The sequence below is a fragment of the Pongo pygmaeus genome, chromosome 15 (assembly GCF_028885625.2).
Source record: "Pongo pygmaeus isolate AG05252 chromosome 15, NHGRI_mPonPyg2-v2.0_pri, whole genome shotgun sequence".
Taxonomy (NCBI): Eukaryota; Metazoa; Chordata; class Mammalia; order Primates; family Hominidae; genus Pongo; species Pongo pygmaeus.
This window is the reverse complement of record NC_072388.2, coordinates 89105917-89123079: the sequence shown is the minus strand read 5'-3', so window position 1 is coordinate 89123079 and position 17163 is coordinate 89105917. Positions and strand designations below refer to the sequence as shown.

The 17163-nt window shown below is 46.7% G+C and overlaps 1 protein-coding gene across 1 annotated transcript in view; it reads right to left on the bottom strand.

The window, feature by feature from the left end:
* The window catches only part of KCNK13 (potassium two pore domain channel subfamily K member 13), a 127201-nt gene extending 110321 nt beyond the window's left edge, over positions 1–16880 (bottom strand). Inside the window, exons 1-2 of the mRNA XM_054449877.2 lie at positions 16703–16880; positions 15128–16269 (exon numbers count right to left, since the gene is read on the bottom strand). Of these exons, the coding sequence (XP_054305852.1) occupies positions 15128–15461 (334 nt within the window). The 5' untranslated portion in view covers positions 15462–16269; positions 16703–16880. The remainder of the gene's footprint in view (positions 1–15127; positions 16270–16702) is intronic.
* Between the last annotated feature and the right edge of the window lie 283 nt (positions 16881–17163).

The following is a 17163-nucleotide window of genomic DNA, read 5'->3' as shown; positions in this document are numbered from 1 at the left end:
TCAATAACTATCACATGATAATAAAAAGGATGGCAGCAGGAGAATAGCAAAGAGGAATGCCAGGCCAGTGCCTGACACACAGTAGGCTGCTGAAATAGTATCTGCTGAAAGCACTGTCAGCAGACGGCCATCAGATAATGGAGAAAAGAATTAGTGAGCTGGAAGATACATGGAGAATCAAATCCACAATATCAAAGTAAGCAAATAGATGAAAACAAAGCAAAAGTACCTAGTAGACTTTTTAAAACACAAATACCCAACTTGAGAATAATAAGTGTGACAAGATAAAAATGCAGGGATTCTCTGAACTAACATTAAGGAAACATTTGAAGAAAAATTCCCAGGATTGGCCGGGCACGGTGGCTCACACCTGTAATCCCAGCACTTTGGGAGGCTGAGGTGGGCAGATCACCTGAGGCCAGGAGTTCGAGACCAGCCTGGGCAACATGGCAAAACCCTGTCTATACTAAAAATACAAAAAATTAGCTGGGCATGGTGGTGGGTGCCTGTAATCCCAGCTACTCAATAGGCTGAGGCAGGGGAATTGCTTGAACCCAGGAGGCAGAGGCTGCAGTGAGCTGAGATCGTGACATTGAACTCCAGCCTGGGCAACAAGAGAGAAACATCGTCTAAAAAAAAAAAAAAGCCAGGTGCGGTGTCTCACGCCTGTAATCCCAGCACTTTGGGAGGCCAAGGTGGGAGGATCACGATGTCAGGAGATCGAGACCATCCTGGCTAACATGGTGAAACCCCGTCTCTACTAAAAATACAAAAAATTAGCCAGGCATCGTGGCGGACCCCTGTAGTCCCAGCTACTCGGGAGGCTGAGGCAAGAGAATGGAGTGAACATGGGAAGCGGAGCTTGCGGTGAGCAGAGATCACACTGCTGCACTCCAGCCTGGCAACAGAGCCAGACTCTGTCTCTAAAAAATAAAAAAAAATTAAAAAAAAAATCCCCAGAATAGAAAAACAATTGATCAAGACATTAACTGCTCACAGAGTACCTTCCAAAACAATTCCAGAAAGAGACATGCTCAGACAATATTTTCTTTTTCCAGGAGGTACACTGTTAGTTGTCTACACAATATTGACTTCCCTTCTGTCTCAATAAAGAAACTCTAGCTGCATTTGAGATAGCATTGAGCTCACGTACAGATGGGAGTTGGGGGACAATCTGACATGGTTTGCGCCAATGAGTTGTTGGAATTTTCCCAGAAAGTTCTTTTCAGCTGGCCCACACCTTTTACCTCTTTCCTTCCCTCTTCATGTCTTGATAGTGCTTACGATTTCTGTTTTATGAGCAAAAGACAGACAGAGCCACCATCTAAGCCTGGCAGAACAGAAAGAAAGTTCTGGGACTCTGGTGGCCTTGTGGGACTATTATATCAGCCCTGGACCACAGACCTCTGAACTTCTTGCTATATGAGAAAAATAAATTTCTATGTGTTTAAATCATTGGTATTGGGGTCTCCTACTACATGTAACCCAATGCAACCTGCAGTCAATATACTTGTCGTTCTGAAGAAGCAGTACTACAGGCAACAAAAAGGAACACTGGTACGTTGAGACCTAAGTACCAATAAAAGTGGCTAAAGAGTTAGGAGTAAGGAAAGCACCAGACAGAAAACACAGAAGAAATAGGTAACCAATGTGGTGTTATTTCCTCTTTCCTCCAACTCCACTAAGTGTTAAATGGGGCATCATTTTCAGATCACATAGGAAAAGTCATTCTCTCAAAGGTTCATTATTTTGCCTTTACTTTCTGTCTGAAGGCACAAGCAAAGCTTGAGGAGATCCAATGGGGTTTAAGTGAATGATGAACCAAAGCCTAAAGGTCCAGAGGCATGAGAAGAATGAAACTAGAGAGAAAGATGGGGAGATCAGAAAAGGTAAGTCTAGACCTGGTGTAGTGGTTCATGCCTGTAATCCCAGCACTTTGGGAGGTCGAGGTGGGCAGATCACCTGAGGTCAGGAGTTCAAGACTGGCCTGGGCAACACGGGGAAACCCTGTCTCTACTAAACAAAAAATAAAAAAATTAGCCAGGCATGGAGGTGCACGCCTGTAATCCCAGCTACTCAGGAGGCTGAAGCAGGAGAATCACTGGAACCTGGGAGGTGGAGATTGCAGTGAGCCGAAATTGCGCCACTGCACTCCAGCCTGGGTAACAGAGCCAGACTCTGTTTCAAAAAAAGAAAAGTCCATAAACCACTAGAGAGGTTAAAGAGGTCATGGGCTCTCAGTTAAAAGATGTGATGATACAAGGTAGATTCCAAGATGTAAAAATGTTGTTTAAAGAAGCATTTCCAGAGAACAAGATACAACAAGGACTGGGGATGCATGGAGGTTGGAGGAAATGGGTTGAACCCCAAGCTGAAAGATTCTGTATCACCAATAAACTGAGGTCTCAATTTTATTTATAAACATAAAAAATAGTTGTAGAAATGGTTTTTATCCTCAGTTTAGATATGATTTCATTCTGATCACATTTAAATGACAAAAAGAACATCTAAGCCATCATAATAAAAATATAGAATTGAAAACAGACTTAAAAAATAAGAAAAATAGGATGAAGGAGGATAATACCAATGAAACCAAATATTAAGTCCATCAAATTTCCCTACAAAGATAAAATAAAATTTAAAAATATAAAATAAAATAATAAAATAAAAATACAAAAATGTGTTAAGTGGTTAATTTAAAAAAATTACTAAAGATTGTAACTAAAGAGATGGTCTAAAAGTCAGCAGATATCTGCTAATATGATGCAGAAATTTAATCTTATCTCAGTTTAAAAATAGGTGTTAGCATATAAAACATTCAGAGGTAAATAAAGGCAATACTATTATAATGAAATAGTAATAAAATTATGCAAGTGATAAAAGCAATAGCACTGAATTTATATTCCCATAAACATAAAATGAAATGCCATTTTGGGTGTGTTTTCTGTTTGGAAGGTGGTTGTGGATAATGTTTCCTCCAGGTCCAAAATTCAGTAACATAAGAGAAAAACCAACTGAAATATATACAGACACCAGGATATAAAGAAACAACAAATAAAAAGGAGAAATCTGCAAAATGCATATTCTCAAATCATTGTGTGATAATTTTAGAAATAAGTCAAAGCATCACTATACAGTCAATTTCACAAAACCTTTTTAAAAGCAATAATTTAAATAACATTTGAGATGAGTTAAAGAGCTAAACAGAGAATGGGTAAGAATCTTTATCTCAACCATGGAGGGGACCTGAATTTATGAAAAGCTATAGAAAAAATGCTGCTGGTCAAAATGAGCGTATTTGGCTCTATAAAAATCTTTCCTACATACCAAAAAATTTAAGCCAATAAAAAAGTGGCTGAACAAGGTAAATATTTTAGACATATAAATATATCAAGTTCTGCTCTGAAACAATCAAATAGATAAAAACTTGAGGCCAGGTGTGCCTCATGCCTGTAATCCCAGCACCTTGGGAGGCCGAGGTGGGCGGATTACGAGGTCAGGAGTTCGAGACCAGTCTGGCCAATATGGTGACACCCTGTTTCTATTAAAAATACAAAAATTAGCCAGGTGTGGTGGTGCGTGCCTGTAGTCCCAGCTACTCGGGAGGCTAAGGTGGAAGAATCACTTGAACCTGGGCAGGCAGAGGTTGCAGTGAGCCGAGATCGTGCCACTGCACTCCAGCCTGCGCTCCATCCCCCATTCAAAAAAACAAAAAAACTTGGTCGGGCGCAGTGGCTCTCACCTGTAATCCCAGTACTTTGGGTGGCCGAGGTGGGCGGACCACCTGAGGTCAGGAGTTTGAGACCAGCCTGGCCAACATGGTAAAATCCCATCTCTATTTTGTAATAATAGAAAAATTAGCTGGGCATGGTGGCACATGCCAGTAATCCCAGCTACTCCGGAGACTGAGGCAGGAGAATTGCTTGAACCCAGGAGGCAGAGGTTGCAGTGAGCTGAGATCGTGCCACTGCACTCCAGCCTGGGTGACAGAGTGAGACTCTGTCTCCAGAAAAAAAAAACAAAAAACAAAAAACACAACAAGTTGAGGGGTCCTCTTGGCCCTTGAGACAGCCCTTAAAATACCATGAACCCCATGGGCTCTGTGGAGCACAGTTTGAAAACCACAGCCCTGGTTGATCTTCAGGGCCCACACCTTGAGATCTTCATCAGCTGCTTAAAAGGAGGGAAGACCCAAGACACAGAGAAACTTGGTGCCAACACGCCGAGAGCTAATAGGCAAAGTCAGGAAGTGACTTCTGGGATCAAATATGTCTGAATTGGAGGTGAAAGTCGCGGGGGCGGGTACCCCTCGTCATGGTGGTGGCAGAGAGGTTGCAGCTTTGAGAGGACTGCCGGTGGGAGGCAGAAGTCTCTGTTTACATGGACTCCTGGGCGGTAGGCAGCACGCTACCCAAACCTTACACCTGTGGTAGTACAGACATCATCAGCCTCCCCTGAGATTCTGCTAACCAGACCACTTCTGTCTTCTTAGACTATCCCAGGTCACCTAAGGGCCACCACACTGTAAAAGAGACCACACACACGGTCACTTTAACTGGCGATTCTTCCCACAACAAGGACCCCAAAGGAAGAAAAGGCAAAGAAGTGGTGGTTCAGAGTGTAAGGTTTGAAGGGAGATGCCACACTTCTTCCAGCTGGTGGCTTCAGACGGAGCACAGAAGCTCTTGGAGCCTCAGGATCCTTGTTTGCAACACGAGAGTATTTATAGTACCGATCTTATGGGGTTGTTGTTAGAACTAAACGTACACAAAGATGTGCACTGTGTTTAACCATGGTGAAATCCAAAATTTCATACTTTTATTATATGCAATAGTAAAAAAAAAAATCACATATAACCCCCAAGTCCAAATCTTTGAGGATAGTTAAACCATTCTGCATTCATATAAACGTGGAATTCTTGAGAAAGTATATAGGAAATAATGTGAAAAAGCTAATAGTCCATACATACTTATAGATTTCAATAACTATGTGTAGTTGCAGAAATCAGAAGAGTTTAAGAGAGTGTAACTGCCCTTAGTTCCTTTTAGAAATAAGTGCATGCAAGGTTCACCCTCTGTGAACAAGCGTCCTTTAAGTGAACTATAAAAAGCAAGCTCTGCTACACTCAAGAGCGATGCTATGCGCTCCCTGTCCTCCCTCCCAAAGATAAGGAAGCCCAGAGCTCGTGATCATCAAAGCTTCAACTGGGGGACTCCACCCATCAGACCTGTCTGGCCAGCGCAATGCTGTTTCAAAGTGAGAATCTGAATGCCTGTTTTGGGGCTGCTATCTCCAGGGCACAAGGCCCTACTGCTCCCTAATGTCCTACACCCCGTTACACTCATTTATATTCACAGTCTGACCCCTGAGTTCACGGATTATAGTGTTTCCCTTTCAGGGAGAGGCGATTAGTTGAGAGACACAGGAGAGCTGATTAGAGAATGGGAAAAATAAACCCTGGCACCTAATTAGGCTTATAAAGATGACTCTCTGGCCAAAGGAAGACGCAGTAGGTATGCTGAAGGTCCTGGTAAAATGTCTGGCAATTCACATCAGCTGAACCAAGAGAGGCAAAAAAGGCTGGAGGATGAAGGGAGGGCCGTGTTGTGACAGAGGTGCCTTCTGATGAGGTGATTTTCTCCACCGTCCTCGGCAGGACTGCGTGCTTCTGGGTCTGAGCACAGAAATGTCCTCCTCTAATGGCTGAAATGTTACCCAGGTGTAAAGTCATTAATGACTTTAATTAATGATCACCATCTTCCCCTACTCTTCTCTCCTTCCTTCTTTTTTTTTTTGAGATGGAGTCTCACTCTGTCACCCAGGCTAGGTTGCAGTGAGCCCTCCGCCTTCCAGGTTCAAGTGATTCTCCTGCTTCAGCCTCCCAAGTAGCTGGGACTACAGGTGTGCACCACCACGCCCAGACAATTTTTTGTACTTTTAGTAGAGACAGGGTTTCACCATGTTGGCCACAATGGTCTCGATCTCCTGACCTCGTGATCTGCCCACCTTGGCCTCCCGATTCTCTCCTTCCTTCTAAGGGGAAAAGATTGTTGCTTGCTGGGTCAACTACCAGGACTGTCCTTTACTGTGGGGAATCCAGGAAATATGCTGACAGAAAGCTAAATGATGTTGCAGAAGTGAAGTCAATCCTGATAATAGGGAGCAGAGAGAGATGTGGGGAGATGGGACCAGGAGAGACAGAAAGGCAGAGGGCTGATGGTTGGGAGAAACTTGGGGAGGAGTTTAGGGATAAGAGGTTCCAGAACTCCTTTGAGATATGAGAGATTGGGAGAGGGGAAAAGGAAGAAGTTTCCTTTGGTTATAAATTGGAGACTCTTTAAGATTCTTTTAAGATGCAAGCAAAAATCAAATGTATTTTTCATTACTTTTGGCTAACAGACCATGCTTCTTTCAAAAGAAGACAGCTTCTTGGACAGGACCCCAAGGAGCCCAAGAATTATTTGGGTTAACGCTCAAACCAAACCCATCTCTCCTTCATAGAGAAAGGGATAGAGGGAAAGAGAGAACTGGATGGAATTTAGGATAAAAGAAAAGGAAGCCATTCTATTTTATAATATAAACAAGAATTTCTAATGCAACGGGCTAAGATGAGCATATATGAATACCAAATACTGGGCAATGGAGAGTGAGGGCTATGTCCTGCAACACAGCTCTAATTTCCAGATACTGAAATGTTCCCAGCAGGAAACAAATAATTGAACAAATCCAGGATTCTCAGAATGGATTGTCTGAGCTTCCCCATGAAATTTTAGAAGCTGGAGGAGGTATGGCCCTCTCACCCTACCCTGAGTGGAAGTAAGCTCTCACCAGCTACTTTTCCTGTTTTCTCATTCCCTACGTCCACACATTGCTCCTCAGCTATAATTCCAAACGCACCCGCCATTGTTCACATGAAACAATACATTAAAGTGCTTTAAAAGCCACTGCTATAACTGGAAACAGAGAGTAGTTGCAAAAATATTGAACAAAAGCTTGCATTCTTACGGAATCTGGATGGAAAAAGATTTAAGCACGAAGACAATGGAAGAAAGCACAAGGAAAGGACTGAAATACGAAACTGAACTGAAATAAAAACATTTCTCTATCTAAGTAATAAATAATAAATTATAGACATTGAACAGAGAATAAAGGATGAAAAAATATGACACATTTAGTCTTTAGACAGGGTCGAAATCCTTAAACTATAAAGCACACACTTTGATTAACACAGCATTCCCCCTGCTCCCAGCAGAAAAATGGGGGAAGAATTAGTTGATTCAGAGAAGATGAACTGTAAGTATTTTTTGATCAACATTTTGAATCAATCAACTTTAATAGAAATCAGAGATATTAATTATAAGGAGATTCATTTTTGCCTAATTACAACAATCTGCTCATGTTATAATGGTTATATAGAAAGCAATGAGATACAAAATACATTTCAGTGATTTTAAGATACACCTTTCCCCAAAATTTTAATATCTCTGAAATCGAGATGCATCCCACAACAGGTAGCATGTCAGAATTTAATTGGCAGTGTTTCTTTCTTGATGGTACATGAAATAATGATGCAGCTTAGATGTTAAAAATAGCACTTTAGGTTCAATATAATATGTATAATATGATTTCCCGACTATTTACAGTGTTTGTTGTTGGTTGGTAGAATTATGGATGATTTCTACTTTTTTTATACTTTCCCATATATTTCCAGTCTTCCAAAATTAATATATATTTTGTCACTAGACACTGAACAAAACAAAACTTGGTTCTAATTCTAACGCTGCCACTTTATAGCTGTGTGGTCTTAAGCGAGATATTTATGCTGTCTGCACCTCAGGTTCCGTACTTGCAAAATGGAATTAGGAATAACTTCCCTGCCTATCCCATAAGGTTTGTGCACAAATGCTGGGTAACATCTAAAGTGTTCAATGTATGATTTAAATCTTGACCCATGCATAACATCCATTAATATATATCATTAATGCATTCGTGGGATATTTTTATTCTTTCTGAATGCCTCATCTTCTCTGATGTCAGTTTGTAACTTTATACTGTAAAATAGTGACTTTCAATATTTTATTGTTTGGACTTGATATACTTTGATTTCAAAAGCTCTTTCTTTGGCCTTGTTACTATGAGAAAAAAAAAAAAAAAGATTCCCAAAGCAATATTCAGTTCAGCACCACTTAGATTTACACACTGACCAGGGCCAACAAGACACCTACCAGCTGAGCCCCAGAATCCCATGGGGGTCTTTTAGAGTACAGCCATGCAGAGCCAATCATGGGCCACACCCCGGGCCAGAAAAGGGCACCTACATAATTATCTCTGTTTAATAAAAATGAATAGGGCTGGGCGCAGTGGCTCATGCCTATAATTCCAGCACTTTGGGAGGCTGAGGTGGGCAGATCACGAGGTCAGGAGTTTGAGACCAGCCTGACCAACATGGTGAAACCTCATCTCTACTAAAAATACAAGGAATTAGCTGGGTGTGGTGGCGGGCACCTGTAATCCCAGCTACTCAGGAGGCTGAGGCAGGAGAATCGCTTGAACCCGGGAGGCAGAGGTTGCAGTGAGCCAAGATTGCGCCATTGCACTCTAGCCTCAGTGACAAAGCAAAACTCCGTCTCAAAAAAAAAAATAAACATAAAAATAAAAACTGTTGTTGAGAATCTAGTCACATATGAGGTGAGGCTGAGCCTCTCCATCTGAGCATCTCAGGTCCTCATGAGCCGAGTCATCTTCTCAGCCTGAACCCGGCACATCCCTGCATCTGGATGGTGTGTAATGAACCTGCCCTTAGCGCACTTGACTTCCAGCTGGCGAGGAGGTCATAAAACAGCAGATGAGCTCACCTCCTCACCATACCTGCCTGGCCACCAGTTTGTCTATGTTCTAAAGCATGGAAGGGCTTGTCCTAGTCAGCAACATCACAACATGAACGGCCCTCTAGACTCCAGATTTCTCAAACTTGAATGTGCCCAGGACTCACCTGGGTGTCTTATTAAAGCATAGACTTTGATTCTGTTGGTCTGTGGTTGACCTGAGAGTCTGCATTTCTTTTCTTTTTTTTTTTTGCTTGAGACAGGGTCTTGCCCTATTGCCCAGGCTGGAGTGCAGTGGCATGATCATGGCTCACTGTAGTCTCAACCTCAACCTCCTGGGCTCAAGTGATCGTCCCACCTCAGCCCGCCAAGTAGCTGGGACTACAGGCCTGCACCACCACACCTGGCTAATGTTTTCAATTTTTTTGTAGAGATGGGGTTTTGTCATGTTGGCCAGGCTGGTTTCAGACTTCTGGCCTCAAGCAATCCACCCACCTCCGCCTCCTGAAGTACTGAGATTATAGGCATGAGCCACCACACCGGGCCCAACATGTGCTTTTTTAGACTGGAAGAAACATTTCTTCTGCAACTTGCCACAAAGGGGATGGGATAACGTTTCCCTGACCCTTTGAAGTAGGATGTGGTGGTTCTGTGACTTGATTTGGCCAAGGACATGGGAGTGGAGGGGAACTGTGCTACTTCCAGGTGGTGGTGGCCATTTAATCATTGGTGCTTGACTCTTCAGCCCTTTCTTCCCCTTCCAGAGCCATCCTGGAAGCATGTGCTGAGGAAGAGGAGCCAAGAGACAGAAGATGCCTGAAGCGCTGGGGCAACACAGAGACAACCGCCCTGCAGCATCTCCAGCGCCCATAGTGAACTTGGTGTGGGTAAGAAGTACACTTTTATTAATTAAGCTACTGAGATTTTGGGAGTAGCTTGTTACTGCAGCAAAACCTAAGCCTTCCCCGACGCTGTCAAATGCAGAGTCCCTCAAACCCTTTGGGGACAGAAGCTACCTACAGATACACCAGCAAACACGGGGACAAGCTCCTAACAAAAGCTGGTTTCAGAGAAAAGATATTCACAGAAGATCATTTACAAGACATACTGTCATTCTACTTTTCTGAGTACTTTAAGTTTATCCCTGTTTCACGTCTGATCTCCAGTCTTTTTCAGAATCAACATTTCTGAATTGTGTTTTAATACTCTGCCCTGAGGTTTTCTTTACTGCAGTCAAATATACTTAACATATTTATCATTTTAACCATTTAAAAGTGTACAATTCAATAGCATTAAATATAATTGCAATGTTGTACAACCACCACCACTATCTATACCCAAAATGTTTTCAGTATCTCAAACTGAAAGTACCCATTAAACAATAACTCCCACTTCTGGCCTTCCCTCAGCCCCTTGTAACCTGTATTTTAATTTATCTCTATGAATTTGCCTATTCTAGGTACCTCATATAAATGGAATCATACGATATTTGTCCTTCTGTGTCTGGCTTATTTTACTAAGCATTATTTTCAAGGTCCATCTATGTTATAGCATATATCAAAATTTCGTTCCTTTTTGTTTTTTTCTTGAGATGGAGTCTCGCTCTGTCACCCAGGCTGGAGTGCATTGGCGCGATCTCAGCTCACTGCAAGCTCCGCCTCCCAGGTTCCAGCAATTCTCCTGCCTCAGCCTCCCGAGTAGCTGGAACTACAGGCACGTGCCACCACACCCAGCTAATTTTTTTATTTTTAGTAGAGACAGGGTTTCACCATATTGGCCAGGCTGGTCTCGAACTCCTGACCTTGTGATCCACCTGCCTTGGCCTCCCAAAGTGTTGGGATTACAGGTGTGAGCCACCGTGCTTGGCCAATTTCATTCCTTTTTTTTGGCTGAATCATATTCCATTGTATGTAGCCCACATTTGGTTTATCCATTCATCCGTTGATGGACACTTGGGTTGTTTGGGTGTTGTGAATAATGCTGCTATGAACACTGGCGTACAAATATCTGTTTGAATCCTACTTTTGATTTTTTTTTTTGATATATACCTAGAAATGGAATTGCTGGGTCATAAAGTAGTTCTATGTTTAACCTGTAGAGAAACTGGCAACTGTTTTCCACTCTAAGCTTTGACTTTTAAGTCAAAGGTCTCAATTAGATAACAGCTACATAAAATCCTTGATTGCATTTTTCAGGAAAATATTGTTTGTGAATATCATCTGTTGTCCTACACAATTTCTCCTATATATAATCCCAAAGAGAAAATACTTTTGAGAATTAGGTGCTGGGGCCAGGTGTGGTGGCTCACGCCTGTAATCTCAGCACTTTGGGAGGCTGAGGTGGGCGGATCACTTGAGGCCAGGATTTCAAGACCAGCCTCATCAACACGGTGAAGCCCTCTCTCTACTAAAAATACAAAAATTAGCTGGGTGTGGTGGCTTGCACCTGTAATCCCAGCTACTTGGGAGGCCGAGGCAGGAGAATTGCTTGCACCTGGGAGGCATGCATGTTGCAGTGAGCCAAGCTCATCCCACTGCACTCCATCCTGGGCGGCAAAGTTTGAGACTCCCTCAAAAAATAAAAAAATAAAAAGTGGGTCACACCTGTAATCCCAGCACTTTGAGAAGCTGAGACAGGAGGATCACTTGAGGTCAAGAGTTTCAGACCAGCCTGGCCAACGTGTCAAAACCCCATCTCTACTAAAAAAGAAAAAAATACAAAAATTAGCTGGGCATGGTGGCGCACACCTGTAATCCCAGCTACTTGGGAAGCTGAGGCAGGAGAACTGCTTGAACCCGGGAGGCAGGGGTTGCAGTGAGCCAAGATTGTGCCACTGCACTTGAGCCTAGGTGACAGAGCAAGACTCTGTCTCAAAAAAGGAGAATTAGGTACTGGGAAAGATTTATGTTTCCTCCTTTCTGATATTAAGAATTCTAGTACGGGTCATGACTCTGTCTGCCATGAAGCCTGAAACCAAATCTGAAGCTTGCTGGTTCTCTCCCTTCCATGGGATTCCCCGCCATTCCTTGGGATCAAGTTATCATTTCCTGGCACTCTGGCCTGATTTCCAACAGCAGAGCCTATCTTTGCCTGACGGCTACCCTTGGGCTGTCCATGAAAGAAAATAAGGCCAGAAGTACCTGGGAATTACATCCCTGTGCTCCTTCCTCATCCTCCCCAGACAGCTTTTTAACCAATTCCTGACAGGTGTGGGTGTGTAAACATCCCAGCTTTCTTGCATGGGATATCTGGGTCAGGAGCTTTGCATTGCTTCCAAGCTTCCATTTGGGATTAGGTACCAGTTGCCCACTATGGCACCTGCCTTAATAGCATACCCTGGATTAACTTACTTTCCTTCCTTGATTCACTTTCTCTTGCACCTACCTGTATCCCTTGCTCCTCCCAATAAACTGCTTACACTCAAATTCTTGGCTCAAGGTCTGCTTCTAAGGGAACCCAAACTAAGACAAAGTTCCTCTCTAGCAACTTCATAGCTCCACTTGCATTCCATATTTCTGTTCTTCTTTTCCCTGGTTCTGAAGTTTTATTTGTATTTTATGATTATTTTACTGTATATTTTGTCTGCTACCTCAAAGTCTGCAGAATAAAGCATGGTGGAATTAATTTTTAGAAGAAAAACACCATCATGTAATGTTACAATAAAAATGCAAGATATAAGTGGTTTATAGAATATAATTCTAATTTTTAAAAATGTATATGTATATGAGCATACGCAGAGGAAAAAGGAGACTAGAAGAAAATGGACCAAAACATTAACAATGGTTAATTTGGATGATATTACTGTATATAACTTTTTTTCTTCTTTATACTTTATTTTACAAAAAACCTGAACCTTCAGTTTTTTCATCTATAACGGGGGAGCGTTATACCTACCTCATGGAGTTGTGTTGGCTGAAATGAAGTGTGAATGTCACACAGCAATGAGCTACATTGCACATTCACGTAATAATCATACAGTATGTGCCTAATATGGGCCTGATAAAGGTTAGCCAGTGCTGTTATTACAACAATTAGTGAAACAATTTAAAAGGAAATGTTACAAATGAGAAATAAAAATCAGCCCACACTTAAATAATGTTTTTACCTTTTAAAATGCATGCACTTACAAGAGCTCATTGTCCCTCACAAGAACCCTGTGACAGGGGCAGGCTTAGGCAGAGGGAGGGAGCAGGGGGCAGGACTAATATTCACCAAACAGCTGATGTACCAGATACCAAGGTGGGCACTCTGTAGATGCCTCAGATGAGAAAAGGATGGGACTCAGAATAGTTAAGAGGCTTGCCCAAGATACAGAGGCAGGATGAAAAGCTCCCACTCCAGACTCTTTGTCCACGTTTCTTTCCACTCCTCCATGCCACATTGTCATATTCGTATCCCCAAAGCCCATGTTCCTATATGGCCACCTACCCATGCCACTCTCAGTTCCCGCTACACGGATGCACCTGTCCACACACACACTCTGCTCCTTCCTGCCTCTGTGCCCACTGGGAGCACCAAGAGATGGTTTTTCATGGTGGTGGGAAAGATTCAGCCCTCAAATCTCCCATCAAAACCATCCTAAGTAACCATTCAATCTAAAAAAAATCCTGTACTTGCTATGCAAACACAGTAGAGTCAAGGTCACTTCCAAAGTGACTAATCAGTTTGTTCATCCCAAGTCTTGCCTATGTGGAGATTCTGGAACTGTCTTCTGAGACGTGGGAGGTGATGTGAGGAGGGGCTTGTGGAACACGGCTAAGAGTCCAGCAGAGAATGTGGGCTTGCGAGGAGAACCATGGGGGTGTTATTCCTCCTTCACCAATCTTGGGCCCATTCTGCTCAGCTGCAAGTTTTCCTGCCTGATACCCAGTTATGGTGGTGCCATCATGGCCTGCTGATGGGCAGCGCCATCTGGGATGGGATGGGGGCTGGGAGCCAGGCACTTCAGATACAGCCTGTGTGTCCCTAATCATACTGGTCCTCTGCATCGCCTCCTATGTATCAGCTGAAGCCCTGGATTCCTGGACTAGCTCTGGGAAGTCTTTCATGATGAATCTGACCTGAAGCCAATCTGTCTTTTGTGCTGCTTCTCCTGGCAGACTGTCTATGTAGCACAGCCATGTGTGGGAGCCTCAAGGAGGCTCAACTTGTCGTCCCACCTCACCAGCGAGCTCTTCCAGAGTGCACACGGGCAGCAGCTACAGAGCGCTCAGCACATGCACCCTGGGCTGTTTGCAACTGCCAGCCTTTTTTGCAGCTTGGAGGCCACTTCCTCTCCGTCTAACTTTTCCAAGCTCCCTCCCCTGCTCCTGGTCTCTATTTGCCTCCCTCAGAATTTATTTCTACAGCATCTTCCCCAACCCCCATTAATCACTTGATTATTCTTCAAGGATGAACAATCTTTAGGGGTGTGGTGCAAAGGCTCCCCCAAATCATTTTCCTTCTGCTGGGAAATCAACACAACTGATTGCAGCTGTGCTACATCTTTGCTAAAAAAAAATTCTCAATGGCTCCCAGGTGCCTCTAAGTAAGTTCCAGCTCCTCAGTCTGTCAGTGAAGGTCCTACCCCTGCCTCCATCCCATTAGCCAGCAGAACCTCCTAGTCTTCCTTCTACCTCTCCAACCAGCTCATGGAGCCCCTGAGTGCGATTCTCTCCTACTCCAGAGTGCAACGCGCTTTCAGTTCCCAAACTCAAGTTATGCCCAACACGAATTGATTCAGCCCAAAGGTCACTTCCCTGGTTCTTCCTGGTGGAAAATTTTACATCTTTTGAACCGTCATTGGCACTTTTGCTTCCTCACTTCCAGTCTGGTGTTCCGATTTTTTCTCGGTAAGTGTGAAGTCGAGGGCAGAATCTTTTAAAATCTGCACTTCCCCTCTGACTGACTCAGTAAATGTTTAGTTTCCTGTCCCTATCTGTAAAAGCCTTCTTCCCCATGAACTCAAGCCCTGTCTCCTTCATTAGACTGAAAATCTCCCAGAGCAGAGCGTCTCCAATTTAAGGCTCATTCCAATCCTTTGGGGACTTTGTTAACATGCAGATTCTGACTCAGCAGGTCTGCAGAGGGGACTGAGACTGCATTTCTAACAAGCTGCCAGGTGACGCTGAAGCTGCCGGTGCCTGGGCCACATTAGAGCAGCGGGGAGGCAATACCACCTGTTGATCAGGCGACAGCTCATGTCAGTGGAGTCGGGCTGGGCGCCCAGATGGATGAATGAAAGGATGAGAGGGTCGGTCCTGCCCCCCGGAGGAAGTGGAGGCCGCCCGGAGGTTGTCAGCGAGTCCGGCCAGCACACTTACCTATGGTGGAAACGACGGTGCCCACGAAGTAGAAGGCGCCGGTGAAGTCCCAGCGCGGGCGGACGTTGTCCACGCGGATGCCGGCCCGAGTGGCCTCCTCGTAGTGGCGGAGGAAGCCTCGCAGCTCGTCCCGGCTCAGGTTGTGGCCGCGGCTGAAGTTGGCCAGGCGCTCCTCCCAGCGCTGCTTGGCCTGGCGCTCGTGAGCCAGCTCCAGCGCGGAGAAGACGGCGGCGCCGCCCAGCAGGTAGAGCACGATGAGCGCGGCCAGCAGCAGAAAGCGCGCGTTGTCCTCGTTCAGGTGGCCCGGGCCCCAGCTGAAACCCCGGCCGGCCATGGCTGGGCCCCCAGGGGCAGCCCCCAGGCCCACGGCACCCGGCGTCGGCGGAGTCTCGCTCACACCCACGGGAAATAAGGGCCCCGGCGCTCAGCCAGCTCCCGGGCGCCCCACCGCCGGCTCGCCCATGACCGCCGGGAGCTCCCGCAGGCCGCAAGGCTCCCCCGGCCGCCGCCTCGGTAGCTCCTGCGGCGCCAGCTCCCCACGTCCTCCTTGACTTCTAGTTTCAAATCCGCTTTGTCGCCGCCGTTCCCCTCCACTCCCCCTGCTCTCCTCGGAGTTCTCCTTAACGCTGAAGGTCCCGGGGAACGGGCGCAGAGTCCACGTCTGCTTGGCGCTGGGATGAGGGCGCCGTTTCCACCCCGGCTCCCTGTCTGGCTCAGATAGGGGAGGGGGCGTGGCGCGTCTTCAGGGCAAGCTCGAGCGAACTCGAGTTTCCCCCAAAGAGAAGGTCGCGGGGCGGGGAGGGGTCCGGAGGTCGGCGGGTAAGCAGAGCCCCGGGGTCCTGGTTCCTTTGACTATCGCTTCGCAGACCGCCGACGGCTAGGACGCAGGTGTCAGTCTGCTGGCTTTGTAGGTGTCTCCCCAGGTAGATCGACGGTGATGCCTCCTAGTTGTGGTCGTGGTGTCTCGCTGAGCCCGTGGCCTCCCGAGTCACTGAATCGGCTGCCGGGGCTTAGGGATGGAGGGGGTCCAGGGCGGGCGCACGCAGAGAGGGGCTGTGCTGAGCGGCGTCCGAGGGCTGCGGCGTCGGAGGGCGCCGACCTCCCGCCGGACCCCAACGCTTCGCATCAGTTGGGCGGACGGGCTGGAGAGAGGAGACCAGAAAGGGAGGTTGGAACAGGGAGCAAAGGAAGTTAGGGGCTTCTCCCCCGGGCAGCCTCCCTCGCCTTGACCATGCCAAAGCGCCCTTGGTCTCTGGATCCTGCGCGGGGGCGTCCTCTGCGCCTACTAGTAGGCTCCGCCCGGACCAAGCGCGCACCGCGAGCCAGCCCCGCTTCCGGAGAGGAGGCCAAATACTGGGGGCTGGAAGACCTTGCCCTTGGAGAGTTCCATCTCTTCCCCCCAGGCTTGGCTGCCTAGTGCGTTCCAGAGTTTTGCCTGGACGCGGGGTCCGCGCAGAAGGCATCCCCCACCTCATGCAGAACAGTAGCAAGGCTCTCCAGCAAACCGCCGGGGCCCCCTCCCCGAGACCCCGCCTTGTAGGGGGCGCTGGCGCCGCTGCCGCGCTCAGATCTCACCTTCCGGGGAGCGTCCTCTCCGCGCCGCTCCGTCGGGACTGTTCCCGGGCCTCCTGGCAGCCGCGGCCCTGCCCTGCCAGCCGGCGCGCGGAGCACAGGTCCGCACCGCGCTCTGCCTTCTCAGGCGGGCGCGCTCCGACGCTGCAACAGGTGGAGCAGTGCGGCTGCCAGCTGCGGCGACTCCACCCTGTCGCCCGCCTCCTTGCGCGCGGGCCCGCCTCCTGCGCTGGTCTCCGCGGGTAGACGCCCGGCGTTCGAAGGGCCGACCCGGGGCTGCAGTGCTCCCACCAGGGCGCGCAGATCTGGGTAGTGGATGCAGAACGGGCTGGTGGGACGCTCAGCCGGTCCGTGTGGGCCCTCCCGGGCCGGGAGAGGGCGCTCTGCCCCCTCCAGACACATCCCGCCCCCGCCCGCGCACACAGCCCCGCGCGGCCCTCCGGAATCACCAGCCCGGGCGTGTG